This window comes from Hirundo rustica, chromosome 25, assembly GCF_015227805.2.
Source record: "Hirundo rustica isolate bHirRus1 chromosome 25, bHirRus1.pri.v3, whole genome shotgun sequence".
NCBI lineage: Eukaryota > Metazoa > Chordata > Aves > Passeriformes > Hirundinidae > Hirundo > Hirundo rustica.
The window spans coordinates 4,560,322-4,580,895 of record NC_053474.1 but is presented as its reverse complement, the minus strand read 5'-3'; the positions used below and the strand labels follow the sequence as shown (position 1 = coordinate 4,580,895).

General features: G+C 49.8%; 1 protein-coding gene across 4 annotated transcripts in view; it reads left to right on the top strand.

Annotated features, from left to right (window-relative positions):
• The window catches only part of SCMH1 (Scm polycomb group protein homolog 1), a 66,576-nt gene that overhangs the window by 10,797 nt on the left and 35,205 nt on the right, over positions 1 to 20,574 (top strand). For 3 of the 4 annotated variants that reach the window (XM_040086110.2, XM_040086108.2, XM_040086106.2), the window contains exons 2-8: positions 4,518 to 4,624; positions 7,897 to 7,981; positions 10,645 to 10,713; positions 14,867 to 14,937; positions 16,177 to 16,411; positions 18,940 to 19,028; positions 19,594 to 19,837. In XM_040086110.2, coding sequence (XP_039942044.1) covers positions 7,957 to 7,981; positions 10,645 to 10,713; positions 14,867 to 14,937; positions 16,177 to 16,411; positions 18,940 to 19,028; positions 19,594 to 19,837 — 733 coding nt within the window. In that variant the 5' untranslated portion in view covers positions 4,518 to 4,624; positions 7,897 to 7,956. The remainder of the gene's footprint in view (positions 1 to 4,517; positions 4,625 to 7,896; positions 7,982 to 10,644; positions 10,714 to 14,866; positions 14,938 to 16,176; positions 16,412 to 18,939; positions 19,029 to 19,593; positions 19,838 to 20,574) is intronic. The other variant, XM_040086111.2, reaches the window with a different exon arrangement.

Here is a 20,574-nt window from a genome sequence, read left to right as displayed (position 1 = left end):
GCACTTGGGAGAGCTCCATGGAGGTGCAGTGGTGGTACAGGTCAGAAAAGTCTCTGCTTAACACCCAGAAATAACAGATCTACAGCTTTTCCCAAAACTCCTTCAGAACAGTTACGGAGGGCAATGGTGTTGGTGGCATCTTTCACACTGGGATATGGGACATGGGCATTGCTCACCTCAGAGGCAGAACCTCAAAGTGGCCAGCCATGAAGGATTTGCTGAAATCATTCTGAAGCACAGCAAAGTTTCCTTAACCCCAGCTGTTACCACAGGGGATTTGTATGAGTATTTAAAGTCTGCACCACATCAGCACAAGTTCATGGTGGGCCACTCGCTGTCTGTGGCAGTGGGAGGCAGCCCAGGCCTTGGCTCCAGGCCTTGGCCGTGGTCCTGTCTGGGGAGGAGCAGCACAGGATCCTCTGCATGCTGTGAACCCCTGCCCATGTCAAGGGCGTTGGAACAAGAGGATCTTCAGGGTCCCTTCTGACCCAAACCATTCCATGACTCCATGTTACCCTGCATGGGAAGGCTTTAGGTTTTGTTTTCTTTCTATTTGAGTGGGTGGGAAACTAATCAACACTAGTCTTAAAAGCAGCTCTGATTTTTCAACAGTGTGTGAACTTCTTGCAGCAGTCGAGCCCCATCTTTCCAAGGAGGATTTGCAGGGCTGGAGTGCTCACCCCCCTCACTACAGAAATGGCAGCCACGGAGCTGTAACTCCCAGCTCATCGGTAAACATGTCTGTACTGAGAAAATTCATCCTGTTAAGGGGCTTCCTTTAGCAGACTCAAGTCAGATTATCTTATTTGTCTTTTATTTTAAGCCCTTTCGTCTCTCCATTTCTCTCAGCCTGGGTATCCTGTTCCTGGAGTGTGCCAAATATGTTGTCTTTATTGCAGCCTCTTCACTCTTCATGGAGAGCAAGGTCTGCTCACAGTGATACTTGTCAGGATGTTTTTGGTTTGATCCAAGGCCCATGCTGGTGTTATTGGGGGATTTCTTGGTTGTTGTTTTGTTTTTGGTGTTTGTATTTTAGTTTGTTTTGGGTTTGATTTTTTTTTTTTTTTTTTTTAAATAGGGAAGGAAATCTTTATTGAAATCCTGCAAGGTTTTATTTAATTTCTTCCCATGATCATGAGCAGTGGTAACTGTTGTAGCTTTGCTCACAGTGGTGGTTCCTCTCACTGGTGCCTGGTTTTTTTACTCACCCTGAGGGTGATCTCTCGAGCTTGACTCAGCAGTGTCTGGTGATCCACCTGCCATTTCCTGGAAGGCTCACCTATCTCCTCTCCTCACCAACCTGAAGGTGTTCAGAAGGAAGTCATAAAATCGATATTTTCATTGTAGAAACATGATCTATCCACGTTTTTCATGTGTTTTTGTCTTTTAAAATATGTACTCCCATGAGACTTGGCTCGGGGGCTGAGGAAGTGTGTTACTTGTGATCACATCTTTGAGACACCTCAGTGTGTTAACACAAGAATGTGTTTGTGAGGAGCCTGTCATGAAGTCTGGAGTTCATCAGTTCACTTCTTACATGGTAGAAAGATAAAATTAATTCCAGAGAGGGAGAGATGTTAGAAATGACAGAAAATCCTTCTGGTAGAAAGAGTAGTAATGGTTTGCAGCCATCACGTATTTCAGATCACACAAGGGGATCAGTACTGCAGATGGAAATACCAGCATTCATCATACAGTGTTACTTAGAAATATTCCCTGGTACAGATGTAAGGACTCTCTAGACCTGATGAGGGAGATGCTTCCAGAGGTGCTGTATCTTCATCAGCCTTTGTTCAGAGCTGCCAAAAATGTGACTTTGCACAAGGAGAAGTAAAACTGACTCACCTTTTCAAACTGGCAAGCTGCTCACTCCTGGGAGTTCCCTTCAGGTCCCGTGTAAGCATTCGTTTGGCATTTTGGTTTAGGACTCCTTGCCTGCATGTCTGGCTCCAAGAAGGCTGACGCTCAGTCCTGGGAGCTGGTCTTTGGCTCCTGCCCAGGAAAGGGGTCAGGCAGCTGGCTCGTCAGAGCGTTGAGAGCAAGAACTGTGGTTTACACCAGCAAAAGTTCTGGTGTCCACAGGTCAAGCAGAAATCTGGGGAGCAAAGTCCAGTATGAAAACGAAAAGCAGTAAGAGGAGTCAGATCATGCACTGACAATCCTCTGATTTCTCAGGTAGGCTGAAAGTGCTTTTGTTTCTCTACCATAGAAATTAAAAATGGCAAAAAAAAGGTGTTAAATGAGTGATCAGACTGAGTTTGGAAAAGGTTCTTCCCCTAGAGGGTGGTGGGGCACTGAACAGGCTGCCAGGGAATGGTTGTGGTTCCAAGGCTGCCATAGCTCGAAGAACATCTGGAAAATCCTCTCAGGGACAGGGTGGGATTGTTGGGGTGTCCTGTGTGAGGTCAGGAGTTGGAATTGATGTTCCTTATGGATCCCTCCCAACTCAGGCTGTTCTCTAATTCACATGATCTGCTCATCACGGGCCTGGTTTTCTGCCTGGGTTGGGATGCCTCTGGATGCTCCTGTAACCCATGGTCACATAGGGGCTTCCAGAATGGAGCTGAAACGTTCCAGCAGGGAATCACCCATGACAGGCAGGAGCTTACAGTGCTGCCCTCGCATTTCCTGAGGGAATTTACTCTTTACTGCTGGAAATGTTGATGGTGTTTGATGGAAACATGACTCTGAAGAAAACCTCAACTGAAGCAGACGTTACATGGAAGGGATTTTTAGTGGCTGCAGTGGTTGTGGTGCTCCAGACCTGTGCTTTTGTGGGGAAGAGATCAATGAATGCAGGCAGCTTGCATCATGAGAAACTGTCAGGATTCTCTTGTGGCAGACCCATGGGATTTCCAAGAAGCGTCATTCTCACAGTCCTCTGTCAATATGCAGAGTTTCCTTTTTTTTTTTTTCCCCCCAATCCTAATCCGTGGAGTATGTATCTGACCTAATAAAACCATTTTCCAGCTTCGCTGTCGGTGGTTTTCTTCCTTTTCTCTCTGAAAGCCTCTGCCCTGCTGACAACGGCATTGTCCAGAGAGGTTTGAAGCTTGGCACACTGTCAACAAACCTTCAGGTTCCCTTTCAATCAAACATGGTAGTGCTGAGATCCGAGTTGGATTCCATCCCAAGGTTCACCATAATCATCCTTGTATAATAGGAAGTCCAAACAACCCCAGGAAATAATTCAGATGTGACTGGTGCCTTGAGTGGAATAAAGAAGTGCCTAGAAGAGACATTAAGAGCCTCAGCTCTAACTCTTTTCATAATTATGCGCTCCGAAGGAGTGGAGGCTTTGGAGATAAAGGGATTACATGCGCCTCATGAGGTCTGCAAAGATGGGACAGCATCTCCCATCCACGTTTTCTCATTTTTATTTTACTGATACCACAGTCGCCACATTTTGTGTAAGAATATTGCAGAGCAGGCTCCCCTCTAACCCTGCAGTTCCTTTCCAGTCTGGCACAGGTAAATTGAATCCGTCTGCCCTTAGGGATGAGCTTTTGGAAGAGCCTGTTGGCAAGAGCAGTGGGGGAAGAACTTAATTAGATTAAGATGCATTTCCGCAGTGTTTGTGCTGCGGGCTGTGCGGCGCTGGAGAGAGCAGCGCTCGGAGCTGGGGATGCCCTGGGATGCTCTTCCAGCCCTGGCTGCCTCTCTGCCGCCTGAGAAAAAGGAAGACGCATCAGAGATGTGAATCACAGTGTAACCCAGCCCAGGGCCCAGCAGGGCGTGAACAAACCATGTCCTGAGCCGGTGTCAGCAGCCTGGCAGGAGGGCGAGGGCTCAGCTTTTCCTCGCCACAGCACAGCAGCTGAGGCAGTGATGTGGTGGGCAGGGTTTGGCTGGGCACCCAGCCTTCATTCAGCTCTTGCTTGAGGCGTGGGAACTGATGGCGCATGGGTCTCATACTTTGATACCCTTACAAATGCTGCTTTGCTTTCCAATGTCTGCGTCATTTCTAAGGTTACTCGTTTACTTCTCTTGGTAACTTCCCCCATAGTGAAGTTGCACGTCTGTTAGTTTCCAATGAACTGTTCCTTCTCCCTATACTTGGGAGTTTTTTACTTTTGTACGTTTGCTCTGCTGCACTGGGAAGGGATAATTTGGAGTCCCCAGTTCTCTCTCTTCACGCTACTCATTATTTTATATGCCTCTCCTGTGGTCTCTCTCCTTTTCATTACTAATCAGGTCTAGTCTTTCCAATCCTCCTTTGTGTGATAGTTTCATTTTACAAAAGCTGAACTAGTTTCTATCAGCTCAGTTGATGTGATCTTACTCATATCAAAGGTGTTTAACAGCCGCAGTCCCGTGTACTCACTGCAAGCTGAACTTAAATTGTGTCAAGTTCTGTGCTGCTTTGCAAGTGCAAGTGGGAATGTTTGTTACAGCTGTCTTTAAATTTAAATTTGGATGTTTTAAATGAATTAAATATGAACATGAATAATGCAGCTGGTAACGTAGCCTTTCTGCAATTAAATGCAAACTTTTTCATTTTGTCTCTCTGCTTTCAGGTTTTGCTATGCTGCAGTGTTTGTACTGACTCTGCTGTCTTGTAGGAGTGATGGGGAACTAGAGCCCATGACAGTTCAGTGGAGCCCTTGGCACTTTTGATATCTCGGTGAGTGAAAGTTGTTTGAAACTCTGGGAGATGCACTTCATCTGCTACTAAAGGCAGCAAATCAGTTGGTCTTCTTACATTTTTAAGGTAGCATTTTGCTGAAAAGAATTTGCACATTGATCTGTCCTTTCAGGTTATAAATTCTGGAAACCAGAGTCCATAATGCTGCAGTTCATGCTTGGGAGATTATCTTCATCTCCACAAGCAGCAGAAGCACAGCTTTTGAAAACAAGGGGAGTTTTAACTCTGGTGTGCAGCTCTGTGCAAGTGTCAGGCTCTGGAGATGGAGCATTGCAGCGTGTGCTGGGCTGTGGAAATCTCAAAGGCTTTCTTTGATGCAGGAGTAAGATTGTGTCCTTTGTGCCATGGATCCAGCTAACAGGTCCTCATCAGGGGCATGTTTGTGCCTGAGGTTATGCTGGAAGATCTCTCTCTGTGGATAGCCTGGTTTTGCCCCTTGGATACCAGACTGTAGCTTCTGCTGTTTATTACTTTCACATTTTTTCAATCTTCAGTCCCTGAATGGAGTAAAGGCCACGTCCATTGGTACCACAGCGCTCCTGTCCTGCAGTGCCTGTGAGCTTGTTTGTTCTGCCTTTGCTTTCTTCTCTCTGCACTGAAGGTTCCTCACTGGGGCATTTCAGCCTTGTCAAAACCTGTAGAGTGATTCCTCTTTCCTTCCAGTCCATTGTCAGTGAGATAAAGTCCCTGGGTGTTTCAGGCTGGAAGGAGCTTTTGGGGGTTGTCTGGTCCGGTGCTGCATGCAGAGATGGGCTGACTTTGAAGTCAGAGTCAGCTACAAGGTTAGATCAGGCTGGCAGGGGAGGGAGATGGTGATGTTTGGAGTGTCTCCAAGGGTAGAGATTTTACAGCTCCTCTGGGCAACTGTAAATGACAGTCAGTGGAAATGATCAGTTCCCAAGCCCTGTGTTAATAAAGCCCTGGGGCAGCAGAGGTGCAGCTCCTATCTGTGATTCCTGTGACCAGAGACAGGACCCAAGGGAATGGCTGGAGCTGTGTCAGGGGAGGATCAAGCTGGATATAAGGAAAAGATTCTTTCCCCACGAAATGGTCGTGGCCCAAGACTGCCAGAACGCCAGGAGCATTTGGACAACGCTCTCAGACACCCCCAGAGTGGGACTGTTGGGGTATCTGTGACAGGCCAGGAGCTGGGTTTGGTGATCCTTGTGGATCCCTCCCAGTTGTGACTGTACCAGTTTCAGGAGGGCTGGGGTACACACTGTCTGTCTCCATGGCTGAAGAAGGACATCCCTGCATCCCAGGGCAGTGAGGCTGCTGGCTCCCATCTGGCTGTGTCTGTCCAGCTGCTCCTGGGGCAGGCAGGCTGAAGCTGTGATCATGGAATTTGGCTCTACCTCTTCTCTAGGTATTAGAAACTCTGAGAACACAAATTATTTTGCCTTTTTTTCCTTGAGTTATGATTTTGCAGGATTAACCCTCGTGTTGCTGTACAGGGGATCTGGGTGGTGCAGAGCTGTGGTGGAGGCTCATGAAGGCTGGCAGGAGTCAGGCTGGGCTGTCTCATTTGGGCAGTTTCTTGGAAGCCTGTTTTGGAGTTGCAATGTCCTTGAGCTGGCACTTGTGGCTCTCAGCAAAGTGGGACTCCCCATGCAGCTTAAGTTTTCTCCTTTGGGGAAGAGTCACCATTTGTTTATTTTTTTGAATTGGACATTTACAACGTCTGATTCTCTTCCATGACATGAGATCTTGCTGAGAGCCTGCTGCAGTGTTGGCTGAGGAATACCAGCAGTCAGCTCTGTGCTCTGAGGTGCTCAGGCTGAAGCAGCTTTTCAGAAGCCCTCAGAGGAGCACAGGAACTCCTGTGCCAAATTCATGAGATTTATATGTGTGAGTACTTGAGAAAGTCCCACAGACATCAGAGGCGCAAGACCCAGAGATGGTGAATGCTTGTGTGGTGCCTTCATATACAAACAGCTTTCAGCCTGGGTTTTTATGTCTAGGAGACTTTTCCTGCCAGGACTGCTAGTCTTTAATAAAAATGACTCAAGAAAATTATGAAAAGAAGCTTTAAAAGTTGTAAATAACCTTTAACATGTAGGTTACCTTCTGCTATTGAAAGGGAAACCAGCCTTACTCCTTTCACAAGTGTGTACAGACACACACACACTATTTAGGAGAGAGGCAAGAAGTGACTACTGTGCACCTTTTGATTTGGATTAAAAAAAAACCAGATTTTTTTTCCCTTCAGTATTTAATATTCCTTCAGTATTTTTCTTCTCAGAGTATTGCTCAGTGTTGCATGTAAAGAGGCTGTAGTTTGTAGAGCTGTTACAGAAAATTAAACTCTATTTCTCTTACATTTAGAAAAAGCCTGATTTTCAAAACCCCAAATTCTTGCCAAGTTGGATCTGTAAATAACCCTTTAAACAACTACTCCTGAGACAGCTTCCTCCTCCTGACTGCCCCACTGTGAACAAAATGGAATTATATTGATACAATTAATCTTTCATTAGTTAGTGGAGTGTCAAAACATGCTATTCCTGGCTTTCTTTCCCAAGGGCTTGTTTGTGGCTCAGCCATTCATTTGGATGTTTTCTGGCAGGGCACGCCAGGGCTTTGTGGGTGCAGCAGGCCCTGCCCTGTGAGAGCGGTTGTGCTGCAGCGCTGCGTCCCTGTGCACATCCAGCACACATCTCCCAAGAGCTCTGATTTTTCAGGAGTATTTCTTTATAACAAGAATGCAAATGCCTTTGCTTGTTGGGTACAGTCCAGCCAGTTTTCCTCCAACCAGGAAAAAAAAAATGCAGCACAACTAGGACACTTGTGGCAGTACTAACAGCAAAAGTATTTCCTGGGTCATTGTCCAATTTCTCATCCTTATTGCCCAGAACTGCTGCGAGCAATTTGAATTGTAAATGGCAAGCTGGGGATTGCTGTGCTGCTTTGCCGGAGTTAATGTTATGTTTCCATGTGTTTTCTTTCATAAATTCCAGCTCTGCTCCCCTTTGCTAGTGAGTGGGAGCAGCTCCTTCCACACACAGGCTCTGGACCCATGTGGGACAGGCATGTGCTCCTTGTGCTTATTTATGCTGCTCCTGCTGCCATGAATTTGATGTTGTCCACAGATTGGAGAAAGTCTTGTAGTTTCAGGGGGTGAAATGAATCGTGTGTGTTCCGTGCAACCCCGGGTGACAGAGCGTGTGTTCCTGCACCGTGTGATGAGTTAATGCTGCAGACGACTGTGTTCTCCAGAATGAGGAATTTTCTCATCGTTATTTCTTTTGTCCTAGACATCTTCAGTTCTGTAAGAGCAACCCAGTCCCAGGATCAGGACAGCAGCAGGTGGTAGAATGCGGAAACCAGGCCCTCAGAAAGGTGAGCAGTGATGCTGGGCACAGCCCAGGGCCCTGCAGTGAGCTGGGTGGCCTGAAGGGCCGAGTGCCTCAGGGGGCTGACAGTGGGGTGGGAGCTGAGGGGATGTGGTTGGAAGCCCAAAGTGGAGTTGTGTGTTTCTCAATCAGTGTGCAGAGAGCAGTTCATCAATGCTCCTCTGTGGCAGGAAGAGGAGAGTCCTTTCAGGGGCATCCCTGCAGCTCGTGGGGCGCAGTGACAGCAGCGAGGGTGCCGTGCAGAACCCACAGCACCATCTGGCAGAGCTCCCAGCATGAGGCTGGCACTGTGCTGGCACTGGCCTTCCCCCTCTAATGAGGCATGAAACCAGAGACCAGCCTACCTTGTGGAGAGGAAGTCTGTCAGGAGGTTACCCTGCCTCCCTTGGCCCCTCACGGAGCACGTGCTTCCTGGGTCCTGCATCCCTAACGAAAAGGGTGAAGCCGAGCAGGCTGCCTGCAGCTGAGCTGCTCTGGCTTCTTGTGCTTAACAAAAATATTGATTTCCTTTAGTGCTGTGCCATGCATGTGCGTTTGACTGGAGTGATCTCATCACAGGAGGAGGGGGGGAAGGGAGAAGCGAGGGGATGGAGCATCCTCCGCAGCTCTTTGTTCACATCTGCTCCACACTCCCAAGGTTTATTGCGGGAGATTTCTATGCTCGATTTCTCTCCTCCCTTTATTTTTTTTAAATGTCTCCTTTGCTTCTGTCGTGGTTCATCTTACAGCAGCATTATCCTCTTCCTAACACCGCTTGTCCTTTAATGAAGTGAAAATAAATGAAGGAAAGCAGGGAATGGCGAGACCCTGCTGCGAGGCAGCTGGAGGGCTTGGCAATAAAGGAGGCCGGTTGATTAGTCAGCAGCGTGGCTGAGGCCCGGGCTGGCTGCAGTCAGCCTCACTCACAGCTTGTTCTCTGTGCTCCTGGAGCCTCCAGCCAGCCTGCCTCTGTGACCTGTGCTCAGAACTCCGGGCCGTAGGTTGCAGAGGCAACACCTGCACCGTGCACATGTGGGTTTCTGTCCTACTTACCTGCTTTTTAAATAATGCATTGAACTTTTCTCTGTTTCTTTATTTGTCTGCAGAAATTCTTGTTTCTCTCTCCCTCTCCCTCTCTCTGCTGCTTTTGTATCCTGCTTAATGAGGATTTTTGCATGTTAAAGGTTAAGAACAAAATGTACCTTCACCTGCAGACTATGGTGAGAAGCTCCTTTGAGTGCATGGATGCTGTTAGGGTTGTCCTGCAGCGCTGAGGGGATCCTTACCCACCCAGGGGGCTCTTTTGCTTCTGACTTAAATGCTTTATGTCCTTTATTCTTGCTTTCTTAGGGGGATGGCACAATACTGTGCCTCGTGGTAATGCATTTATTAGGAAGGGTGTCCTTCAATCCTTTTCATTCATTTATGTCTCTCCAAGGAGGCTCTTTGTCTGGCCCATGTCTAGTGACGCTGTGACCACACTCCATATGTCCCTCGTGTTCGTTTAAGGGATGCTGATCTGGCATCCCTCTGTTGGGCTGGAGGCTGTTGGAGGAAGGGTGGGCATCCCCCGCTTCTTGATCTATCACTTTCCAGAGCAATAAAACCTACATGCTGTCCTGTCCATTGTGCTGAAAAGAACATATCAAGAAGAGAAGATTGTAAAAATAATTGTCCCAAAGCAATTCCAGGCACGTTAAGATGCCCCAGGCCACTTTAGAAGCAGCTCTTAGCCTGTCTCTTCCAGCTACTTGTCAGGAGATTTCAAAACTTTTCCTTTAGCAAGGAACTGCTTTTCATGGGGGCAGGGCACATTTTGTAGGGCACTACCGAGCTGCTGTCTACAGTAGCCCTAAAATTGGTCTGTAAAATAAAGGAGCTGAGTACAGCAGCACTCCTGGGGTGCCCAGCCTGGCCAGAGCAGGTCGAGGAGCTGGCTCAAGGTGAGCTCTGCCTTGGCATAGGGATTCTTCATCCCTCCTTTTTCTTGGAGGCTGAGATGAGCATTCCTCACTTCTTGCTCTATCACTTTCCAGAGCTGTCTTGAGAACTTTAATTTTTTTGGAGCTCTGAGACCCAAAGCTTTGTCATGAGCAAAGACAGCTCAGGTGAGCTGCTCTGCAGAGCTGGTGCTGCTTTGCTGTGCCCGCTTCTGAGCTGCAAGATACAGAAGGAATCCTGGTGTTGTGTGTGGAGAGGGCACTTGTGCAGATTTTCAGAGAAGTCCTCTCCCCATCACCACAAAGGATTGAGGTTTCTTGTGTGAAATAACGTGGAGCTGATACACAAGGAGCCATTCTCCACCAAGGATTCACATGAGCCATTTTTAGTGGCTGTTATGTTTGTTCCTCTCAAGCCCTTCTTCTCCCAGCTAAAAGGATGGAGCTCTAGCAGTTTGCTGTTCTTTGTTATTGCTTCTCACTGAAGGAGAACAGTGGCTGGTGGGAACTAAGCAGGGATTGAGGTGCAAATGTAGATACCTCCTGTCAGGTACCTGCATGAGCTGTGTGGAGGAAGGGAGCGCACTCCAGAGATAGAGGCAAATCATCCATGTAACTGGGGTCATGATGGGAGGTCACTGCTCTCCTCTGAAGTGCCTGTAAAGCAGATAGTGTAGAAGGGTGTATCTGGCTCCTTTCCCTGACACAAATGCTCTGTTTCTTGTCTCAGCCATAGACTGGAAAGATGGTAAAAAGCACAAGTACAGCCGCCCGTCAGAGTCTCCTTCCCAGTACCAAGGTAAGAGAGCTCCCTTCTTCCTCCCAGCTTTTTCTCACCCTCCCTTCTCCCTTTTGTGATTTCTGAGGAATTTTTTTGACAAGTACATGGTGCAGCAGTGAGGATTGGCACTCAACTGCAAGAAACTCTGAACAGCTCATCACTGCCCAAAGCTTGGGCACATCCTTGTAGGGTTTGGGTCTGGAGAAGAGAAAGGTCTGAGGAGACCATAGAGCCCCTTCCAGTGCCTCAAGGGGCTCCAGGAGCACTGAAGAGGGGCTTTGGGCAAGGGTCTGAAGTGACAGGAGAACAGGAATGGCATCCCACTGTCAGAGAACAGATCAGATGGGATGTTGAGAAGAAATTCTTCCTTGTTAGGGTGGGGAGGCCCTGGCATAGGGTGCCCAGAGCAGCTATGGCTGCCCATGGTCCAAGACCAGGCTGGACAGGGTTTGGAGCAGCCTGGGACAGTGGGAGGCATCCCTGCCCATGGCAGGGGGTGGAAAGGAATGGGCTTTAAAGTCCCTTCCAACCCAAACCATTCTGCACAGTGAGGGGGTAAAAGTGCAGCGTTTTTCTGGCATGGAGCACCCTGTAATCCAGGCTGGAAGGATTTTGGCTCAAAGCTGCATTGGGACACCTCTGAGGAGAGCAGGACAGACCAGACAGCACCCTGGTGTTTCAGAGCTGTTAGTTTTGACGTTGTCACATTTCAGTGAGCAGGACAGTGAGCAGTGGGGCTCATGGTACCGACTGTAGCTGTTACCGGTGGAGCACAAGCAGCTGGATTGATGGCTGAGCAAAGTGCCTGGGATGGGGCAGGGTGGGACAGGTGGGAGCTGTGCCTGTGGGAGAGCTGAGCCCTCGGGAGGCCGTGCTCAGACATCAGGGACTGCCACTCACCTTGGATCTGCGAGCCCAGACGATGCTCTGCTCATTTTCATAGCCAAGTGTGCCGCTTTCATGTGCTGCCTTGGTGCTCCTTAGCAGCCCCACATATGGGCTGCAGACTTTAATGGGATGCCTTGATCTGGGTAGGGCACGTTCTCCTTCACAGATGTGACCTGAAACACACATGTATTGTTTCAGTTGGATTGATGACCCCTGGGGAGCCAAAATGCTAATGGAGCCCAAACCAGACTTCAGTTAAAGATATAAACAGAAACTCCATCTTCATTTAAATTCTGGGCAAAGGATCAATGTTAAATGCAACATGAAGAGAATCAAAACATGAGGGTGCAGAGCTGCATTGTTCACAACTACTGCAGTTTGACCCCTTGGGTGTGTGGAGTGTTTTGTTTGGAGTAAATATTTTTGAAGGTTAAGACATCAGGAGCCCAAATCTGACTCTCTGCCTGGAAGTAATATCTGCCCTTGGCACGAGCACACGACAAGGAGCTTTCCCAAGGCAAGCACAAGTGACAGACAGTCACCCCAGTGGCATTTCCACAGCCAAGTCACAGGGAGTCACACAGCTTCCCAATCCTTGCCTTCTGTTTGGCTCACAGATGTCATTGCAAAAACAGGGTGTTTCACATTTAAGTGTCTTTCTCTCATTTCTTCCTGTGAAGAATATCCAATGTGCTGGAAAGAGGCAGAGAGGGACTTGGGACCAGGGCCTGAGGTGCAGGGTTTCCTCTCAGGCTAAGGGTGTGGTGGCAGCTTCCAACTGCAGTCTGCAGGTTTTACCTTGATTTGAGGGTAATCTTGAAAAATAAGTGCAGGTTCTACCTGTGCCATCTGTGTGTAAGGGGATGCCTGGTAATGAACAGAGAGGGAGGGCTGAACACTGCTGTATCAGCTCTGTCTTTTCTTAGAAGTCTTTCTGCTGCTTCTGCTTTGCTTTGCAAGATAAATCACCAGAACCACTAATCATAGGAATCAGAGGGTCATAGAATATTCTGAGCTGGAAGGGACCCACCAGGATCATCCAGTCCAACCCCCCTGTGCATCCCTGGAGCGCTGTCCCAAGGCTCCTGGAGCTCTGGCAGCCTCGGGGCCGTGCCCATTCCCTGGGGAGCCTGGGCAGTGCCAGCACCTCTGGGGGAAGAACCTTTCCCTGCCCTGGCCCAGCTTCATGCTGTTCCCTCAGGTCCTAGAGAAGCTGCAGTTCTAGTGCTCTGTGTGTCTTCATACAGTGTTTGAATCCCAGCAGGCTTTAGAATTAATCTCAAATAAGTTCCATGTCCAAACGCTATTTTTAGAGTCCTGCAGCTGTCTCAGAAATTCTCTGCTCCAGCTGGGGTTGTGCAGCGTGGATCTCGGCTGTGGGGTGAACTGCTGCAGGGGGGCAGGATGGCCTGGCTTGGTGTGGAGGGAGTGAAAAGTAGAAAAATTAAAACCGTGACAACTTTTAATAGTGATGGATTGAAACCAGCTGAGGAGAGGTTCTGGATTTTTTTTTTTTTTATAAAATTGTCAAGCACAGCTGATCCTGTTCAAGCAGCTGTCTGAGGGCCTGGGGCTAAGACTGGCACTGCTGACCCAGTGCTGTCACCTGGGCATCCTGTGTGTTCCAGGGACAGCAGCCTCTGAAGTGCCACCCTGGTCTGAGATGAGCCCAGATCAAGTACCAGAGTTCAGGGGCGGGATGCAGAAGTCATTTCCAGGAGTGCCTGGCTTTGCTTTGCCTGGGTGTTTACTCCACATTATTCATACAAAGAGCCTCATTGATAGAACCAAGTATAAAATCTTAGCTTCAATTAAAGCGAAAGGATTTTGGTTTTGTGAGAGCATCATTGCAGTAACTCACTGAATTTCTTCATTCACCCAATGTGAGACTGTGGCTGAAAGGAAAATATGTGCCAGTGGATGGAGCTGTGTACTCTGGGGCATGGAGAGTGCTGTCAGTCTGGAAACAGCCACACTCAGCCAGTGTGGCAATGAAACTGTATTTTTTCTGTTCATTTTCCCCATTTTTAACAGTGTACTAGTCATCTGCATGGGAGGTGGTGAGAAAGCAGCATTCCTTGTATTTATTTGAAGCTTGTAGATTATGAAGGCTCCTCTGTGCGCAAGGCAGCACTGAAGCAATGTGTGCTGACCTTACTGCCTCAATTTCCAGAGGTGTGGTGTGTGCTGCAGTAGCTAAAATGGCTCTTAATGTAGCTTTTGTTTTGAAAATAGACTGATTAAGAACTTGCCGTGACTCGGGGAAGCAGTGGCTGACTTTAATTGTGCTGCCACCAATGCTCTTGAAATGCCTTGAAAACAGTGGTCTCCTGGGAGCTGTTTGGATGAATACAAGCGAATGTCATGCTGGAAGGTTCCTCTCCCAGCTGCTCAGTTTAAATGGCAGAAGTCACGATTTGCTCGGATCACAGGAGCTTTTAATTCCTCATTTAATAACAGTTTTCCCTGGGTGGAGTACTGCTTTTACCCTTCATGCTGTACATGGGGAAGGTGCAGGCGAGGATGAAATGAGCTTTGCCTGGCAGCAGCACTCGGTGGAAGGGGGCTTGGTGTCGGGTGTGAGGTATGGAGATCAGTAAATCCCTGTTTGGAAGATCCCTGCTCCCATCCTGCCCATCCTGTGGACTTCATGGCACTTTGGGAAGTTAATTGCTGACCTGTCCGCTTATTGCTGGTGTTGAGCTGATCCCTAGCCATGAGGTGGGCTCTGTGTGTGTGTGTGCTGGACAATGGGGGACCATCCAGTCACCACAAAGCAGGTTCCTGCTCTAAATCCATGATTTACAATCATGGGATCACAGAATGGCTTGGGTTGGAAATGACCTCAAAGATAATCTCATTCCAACCCCCAAGCTGTGCTGCTCGTAGCCCACGGTGACTGTTTGCAATTCCCAGACTGAGTGATGTGTTTAATGAATGGGTTTTAAGGGACAGTCGTCTGGAAGCCTCCACAGATTCCCATCTGTGCTGGGTGTTTTCCATTAAGTTGGAGGTTGTTATCCTGACTCTGTGCAGCCCCTTCTCGGCAGCGCCGAGGCAGGAGGATGCCGAAGGCAGCGCTGTGCTTTGTTCTGCCTGTCAGTTGCAGTTGTAAATCTTCTGTGCTCACAAGCATCCGAGGTTCTTGGTGAAAACGTGTTGCCTGTGAGCACCTCCTCTGTGAGAAGTGCAGAACTGCTGCCTTAGGAGTCTGGCTGGTTCTTCTGCTGAGAATTTTGCTCATCCGTTCCTATTTTTGAATCCTTTTGTTTTTATTTCTCAGGCCACTTCACCTGGGAGAAGTACCTGAAAGAGACATGTGCCATCCCAGCTCCTGCCCATTGTTTCAAGCAGGTAAGAGAGTGAAAACAAGAGAAGTCAAGGGCTGTGGTCCACTGGGGGCCCCAGAGTTCTGTGTCTGGTTTGCCAAGGGAGATACTTAAGGATATTGGAGACTTAACAGAAATCCAAGTGCTGAAGCAAAGATTAAAAAGATGCATTTAGAGTAGCACAGAAGATTTTCCTCTCAGATGTGCATGTTGGGAACACAAGTATGCTATTACTCTGTCAAGCATGGGCCCTTGGAGGAGGTGTCCTGAGTAGGCTGGGATCCAGCTTTTGGTGGATCCTGCTCAGTCAGGAGATTTTCAATGGGATTCACCCAATTGTTATGACAGAACAGCAGCCCCTGGGCAGCAGGTACTGAGCCCAGAGGTGCTTGTGCTGAGTACAGGGGGAGCAGGAGTGAATCAGTGTGGGACACCTGGGTCCAGGCAGGGGGGAGCCATGAGTGTCTGTGTGGGTCTGGGGTTGGCTGGGTGACCCTTCCCAGGAGAGGGTTAATCCCCTGTACTGGGCACTGGTGAGGCTGTACCTCAGATCCTGGGATCATTTGGGGCCCCTCAGAACTAGGGGGTGGAGTGTGTTCAGAGAAGGAAATGGAGCTGGGAAGGGTCTGGAGCCCCAGGAGCAGCTGAGGGAGCTGGGAAGGGGCTGAGCCTGGAGAAAAGGAGGCTCAGGGGGCCCCTGTGGCTCTGCACAACTCCTGACAGGAGGGGACAGCCGGGGGGGTCGGGCTGTGCTCCCAGGGAACAGGGACAGGAGGAGAGGGAACAGCTTTAACTGTGGCAGGGGAGGGTCAGGTTGTGTATCAGCAAAATTTCTTCACTGAAAGAGTGATCAGGCCAAAGAAATGCCTGTCCAGGGCACTGGTGGAGTCCCCATCCCTGGAAGTGTTCAAAAAATCTGTAGTTGTGGTGCTTAGGGGTATTGAGTTACTGGTGGGCTTGGCAGTTCTGTGAGAACAGCTGGAGTCAATGATCTTAGAGGTGTTTTCCAGCACTAATGATTCTGTGATTCCAAGAGAACAGGCTTTAGCTGCCTGGATGATGCGGGGTGGAAGGATGGGGGTCTCTCCCAGACCTGCCAGGGCTTGCTGAGTTCTGTGTGGTGCCTGTTCCGTGCTGTGCCTGGAGGAGCTGTCAGCCTTCAGCAGACTCCCTTTGGGTGCTCCTAGTGCTGAAGCTTTGTGCCTGAGCTGGTTCATGCATTGGCAATCCTGGCTCTGACTGGCGCCTGTTCCACTCTTTTCAGTCCTACACTCCACCTGCAAACGAGTTCAAGATCAGTATGAAACTGGAGGCCCAGGACCCCCGGAACACCACGTCCACATGCATCGCCACCGTGGTGGGGCTGACGGGCGCCCGCCTGCGCCTGCGCCTCGATGGCAGCGACAACAAGAACGACTTCTGGAGGCTGGTGGACTCTGCTGAGATCCAGCCCATTGGCAACTGTGAGAAGAACGGAGGGATGCTGCAGCCTCCACTGGGTGAGCTGGAGTTCAGCTGTCCAGCGAGGGTCAGACTGATGGTGGGCAAAGCTTGGGGGATTTTATAGATCTCTGCTTGGGGCAGAGGCCCATGGCCTGCCCCTGCCTGCTCCGGGATACACACAGGTTTCTGAACCACACCAGGTCTGGATTTCCACATGGACACGTGGACAGGGAGATCCTTTAGAGTGCAGATCAAAGAGGTCTCTGCACCAAGGTGAGCTGCTTGGCCTGGTTGCAGCTCAAGCTCTGGATTGTCAATCAGAGAAGTTGTGGCTGCCCCATCCCTGGAAGTGTTCAAGGCCGAGTTGGATGGGGTTTGAAATAACCTGGGGTCATGGAAGGTGTCCCTGCCTGTGGCAGAGGGGTGAAACTGGTTGATCTTTAAGGCCCTTTCCAACCCAGCCTACCTTGTGATTGTAGGATTCAATACCAGGTTACCTGGACAGGAAACAGTGTCTGAAAAAGTTCACAGTGGATAAAGTCCTGTTTTATGTGAAGGGACCCTTGCAATAGTTCATATTTATTTATTTAATTTTGCTTGGCTATAACATGAACAGCCTGGACAGTCTAACACTTCTTCCAGTCTGCTGTTAAACACACAAATCTTTCCTTTTTCTTTGATGCTAGCTCAGTGACAAGCTGATTTGCTGATTCTTTCCTGCAAAATTAACCTGCTTTTGCATCCTGCTGCCCAACAGCTCTAGTGTCTTCATAAATCTCTCAATTAGCATATCCCCAAACAATATTTCCAAGGCCAGGTTGGACAGGGCTTGGAACAACCTGGTCTAGTGGAAGATGTCCCTGCCCATGGCAGAGGATGAGATGAGCTTTAAGGACCCTTCCAACCCAAACCGTTCCGTGGCTGTGCTGCCCGTCTCCTGCAAAGCCCTGTCCCGGCCGCGGTGCCGCAGGTGAAACAGCCCCGGCTGTGCCGGGAGCAGGTCCGGGAGTGCTGCTCCCTGTGCCCGGCTCTGGCCCCTGGCACCTCCTTAACCTTGCACCAGGGAAGGGGCCACGGTTATGTGAGACATTAGGAAAAATATCTTCCCTGTGAGGGCGGGGAGGTCCTGGCACAGGGTGCCCAGAGGAGCTGTGGCTGCTCCATCTCTGGGAGTGTCCAAGGCCAGGTTGGATGGGGCTTGGAGTAGCCTGGGACAGTGGAAGGTGTCCCAGCCGTGTCAGGGGGTGGCACTGGATGATTTTGCACCCAGCATGAAGGCAGGTTACAGAGCTAGTGCTGCAGTTGTCCTTCCTGCCTGCAGAGTTCAAGGGCCTAGAAAACCCAGCAAGGATTTTCTGTTTGCTGTAGTATTTTCCATGTGCACACATCTGCTGCTGCTCTTTCTTTACACAGATAATTCCAGGAACAGCACCCAGGCCATGGCCGGAGCTGGGCCAGGGCAGGCTCAGGCTGCAGAGCAGGGAAAGGTTCTTCCCCCAGAGGTGCTGGCACTGCCCAGGCTCCCCAGGGAATGGGCACGGCCCCGAGGCTGCCAGAGCTCCAGGAGCCTTGGGACAGCGCTCCAGGGATGCACAGGGGGGATTGCTGGAGGTTTTGTGCAGGGCCAGGAGCTGGGCTGGATGATCCTTGTGGGTCCCCTCCAGCCCAGGATATTTTGTGACTCATGTAAAATGTTTGCTTTGCCACTGTGGGAGCTGAGCTCTCCCATTCCCTGTGGTTGTGGCTCCTTGGGTTGGTTTCCAAGCTGATCTGACAGATTTCAGGGCTCACATGGTCACCTGTGCTGAGCACTGCAACCTTGGCAAAGTTTCGCCATGTTCTTGGTCCAGGTTCAGTGCCACGGTTACCTTCAAAACCCCTCAAACACAGACCAAACACACCTGAGCAGCGGAAATTGCCTGTGCAGGAAGATACACGTTTAGCAAAGATGTTCTGTGATATCTGGAGCCTTCTGTTGGTTGTGTAGTCATAGTCAGTACCACATGCTTCAGAGCATGTGAAGCTGCTTTTTTCCTGCCCATAAGCCCCCTCCTGTTATTTCTCCACTTTTTTCACAGCAGGTGTCAAGCCAAAACCTGCCATCCTTCCCTATAATGTTTAAATCTGTTTCCCAGCCAAGTCACAGCCTCTATTTCTTCAGATTAGCTTGCCTGCAGCTCTAACTAGAGGTGGAGGAGGCCACCCAGGAGCTGTGATTCCCTGTTGAGGAAGGAATTCCATAGCCTGAGTGTGCACTTGCTGTTTCATGTCTCCCCTGCAGCAGGATCACTGGAGCTGACAGCACTGACACTGCACGAAGTGCTCTGCCTGGATGGTCAGTGGGTCCATGGGATTGTTATGATAAGTGAATATTGCAGTCAGACAGCTGTTTCCAGATGTTTCTTTTCAATAACACAAATGCTTTGCATTCAGAATATCTGGATAAAGTCCCACCTGACTCCAGCTTGGGAGGAGGGTGGTATGAGATCACAGTTGTGTGAGTTCCCATTAGAGCAGGCGTGTGCTGCCAGATCCATCAACCCCCACAGGCTAAAAGTCTCCATCTCTGCTTCCCTCCCCTCAGGCTTCCGGCTGAATGCCTCCTCCTGGCCCATGTTCCTTCTGAAGACTCTGAATGGAGCAGAGATGGCTCCTGTCCGGATTTTTCACAAGGTATTTCACCATTTGTGCAGATCCTTCTGGCAATGGCCCCTCTGCTGCAGAGCACCAAGCTCAGAGCTGGTGTCTCATGAGAGGTGTGCTGGTCCCATAGGAGGTGACACTGTCCAGCCCTGCCTCGGGGCTGCTCTGGGACAGACCTGTGTCCTCTGCAGCTGTGTCACAGCAATGTCAAGATGTAGCCAGAGGCCTGCCAAGCAAGTGCCTTGGGCTTCAGCACTTCGGCTTGAGGCAGGAGCTGGTTTTTCACTGGAGCTGCAGGTGCTGCTCCAAGTGGGGAATGCAAGGTGGGAATATCAGCACTGCTCTGAAATGTCCCATTCCCTGGGTTTGGTCCAGAAGCCAGCTGAGGGTAGAGCAGCTAGTAATGGACTTTGCTGCCTCGTGATTAAAGGGCAGTGGCTGTGCAGCCCAGCCAGTGTGTGCACACTTATTGGGGTTCAAATCCAGCCCACTGACTCCCTTCAGCTGGAGGTGAGTTTGCTGGAGTGGGCACAGCCTTGGTGTGGGGAGGCACTGCCATATCCCCTTTGAGCATATATTCCACTTCTTCTTGTAGGAACCACCATCTCCTTCCCAAAACTTCTTCAAGACAGGTATGAAGCTGGAGGCAGTGGACAGGAAGAACCCTCACTTCATCTGCCCGGCCACCATTGGGGAGGTGAGAGGTTCTGAGGTCCTCATAACATTTGATGGCTGGAGAGGTGCCTTCGATTACTGGTGCCGATATGATTCCCGGGACATCTTTCCCGTAGGCTGGTGTTCGCTGACTGGAGATAATCTGCAGCCCCCTGGTACAAAAGGTAAGGCCCACGTTGTTGCTTAGCTGTCTTTCTCCTCCACTCAGCTTTCAAAGAGCAGCAAAGCAGGCAGAGACTGGCAGCAAGGACACCTGGGTGCCCTGTCTGGTTTTTGTGCCGCTTCACGTGTGGTAAAGTTACAGGTGATCAGGCCTATAGCACTGAAACAGCCTGGCACCAAGGTGCTGAGGAGCAGCTAGCCATAAAGATGGCCAGGATGATGGCTCTGGGGAGGGATGGTGCTGTACAACGTTGCTGAAGTCTGCTCCTCTCCAGGAATTCCCTTGAAGCTTTTCCTGTGCCTTTGGACCACATTTTCCTATGCAGATTTTCTCAGGGGGGCTGGAATAATGGGAGCTGTGAAGCGGCAGGACTGCGCCTCTTTGTGCTTTGGACAGTTTTCTTGGTCTGCCTTTGCTGTGAACGTGGACAGAGCAGGTGTGGAGCAGGTCCTGCCTGCCTTGTTCCTGGGGCTGTGATTGTTGGGTAGGAGCAGTGCTGGGGAGCTTGCTGCCTTGCAAAGGCCTGAGCAATGGTTGGTTTGATTCTCAGACATGTCTCAAGCTTTCTCCCATCACAGTTGTGTTTGGGCTCAGGGGGGCTGTCACTGTCCCCAGGCACACCCCTCTGGCATTTACTGGCTGGCAAGCCCTGCATGTGCTTGTTTATGAAATGAGGGGCAGGAGAACAGCCTCTCTGCCAGAGCTGAAGGATTGCTTAGGAGAGGCATTTCTCTGACA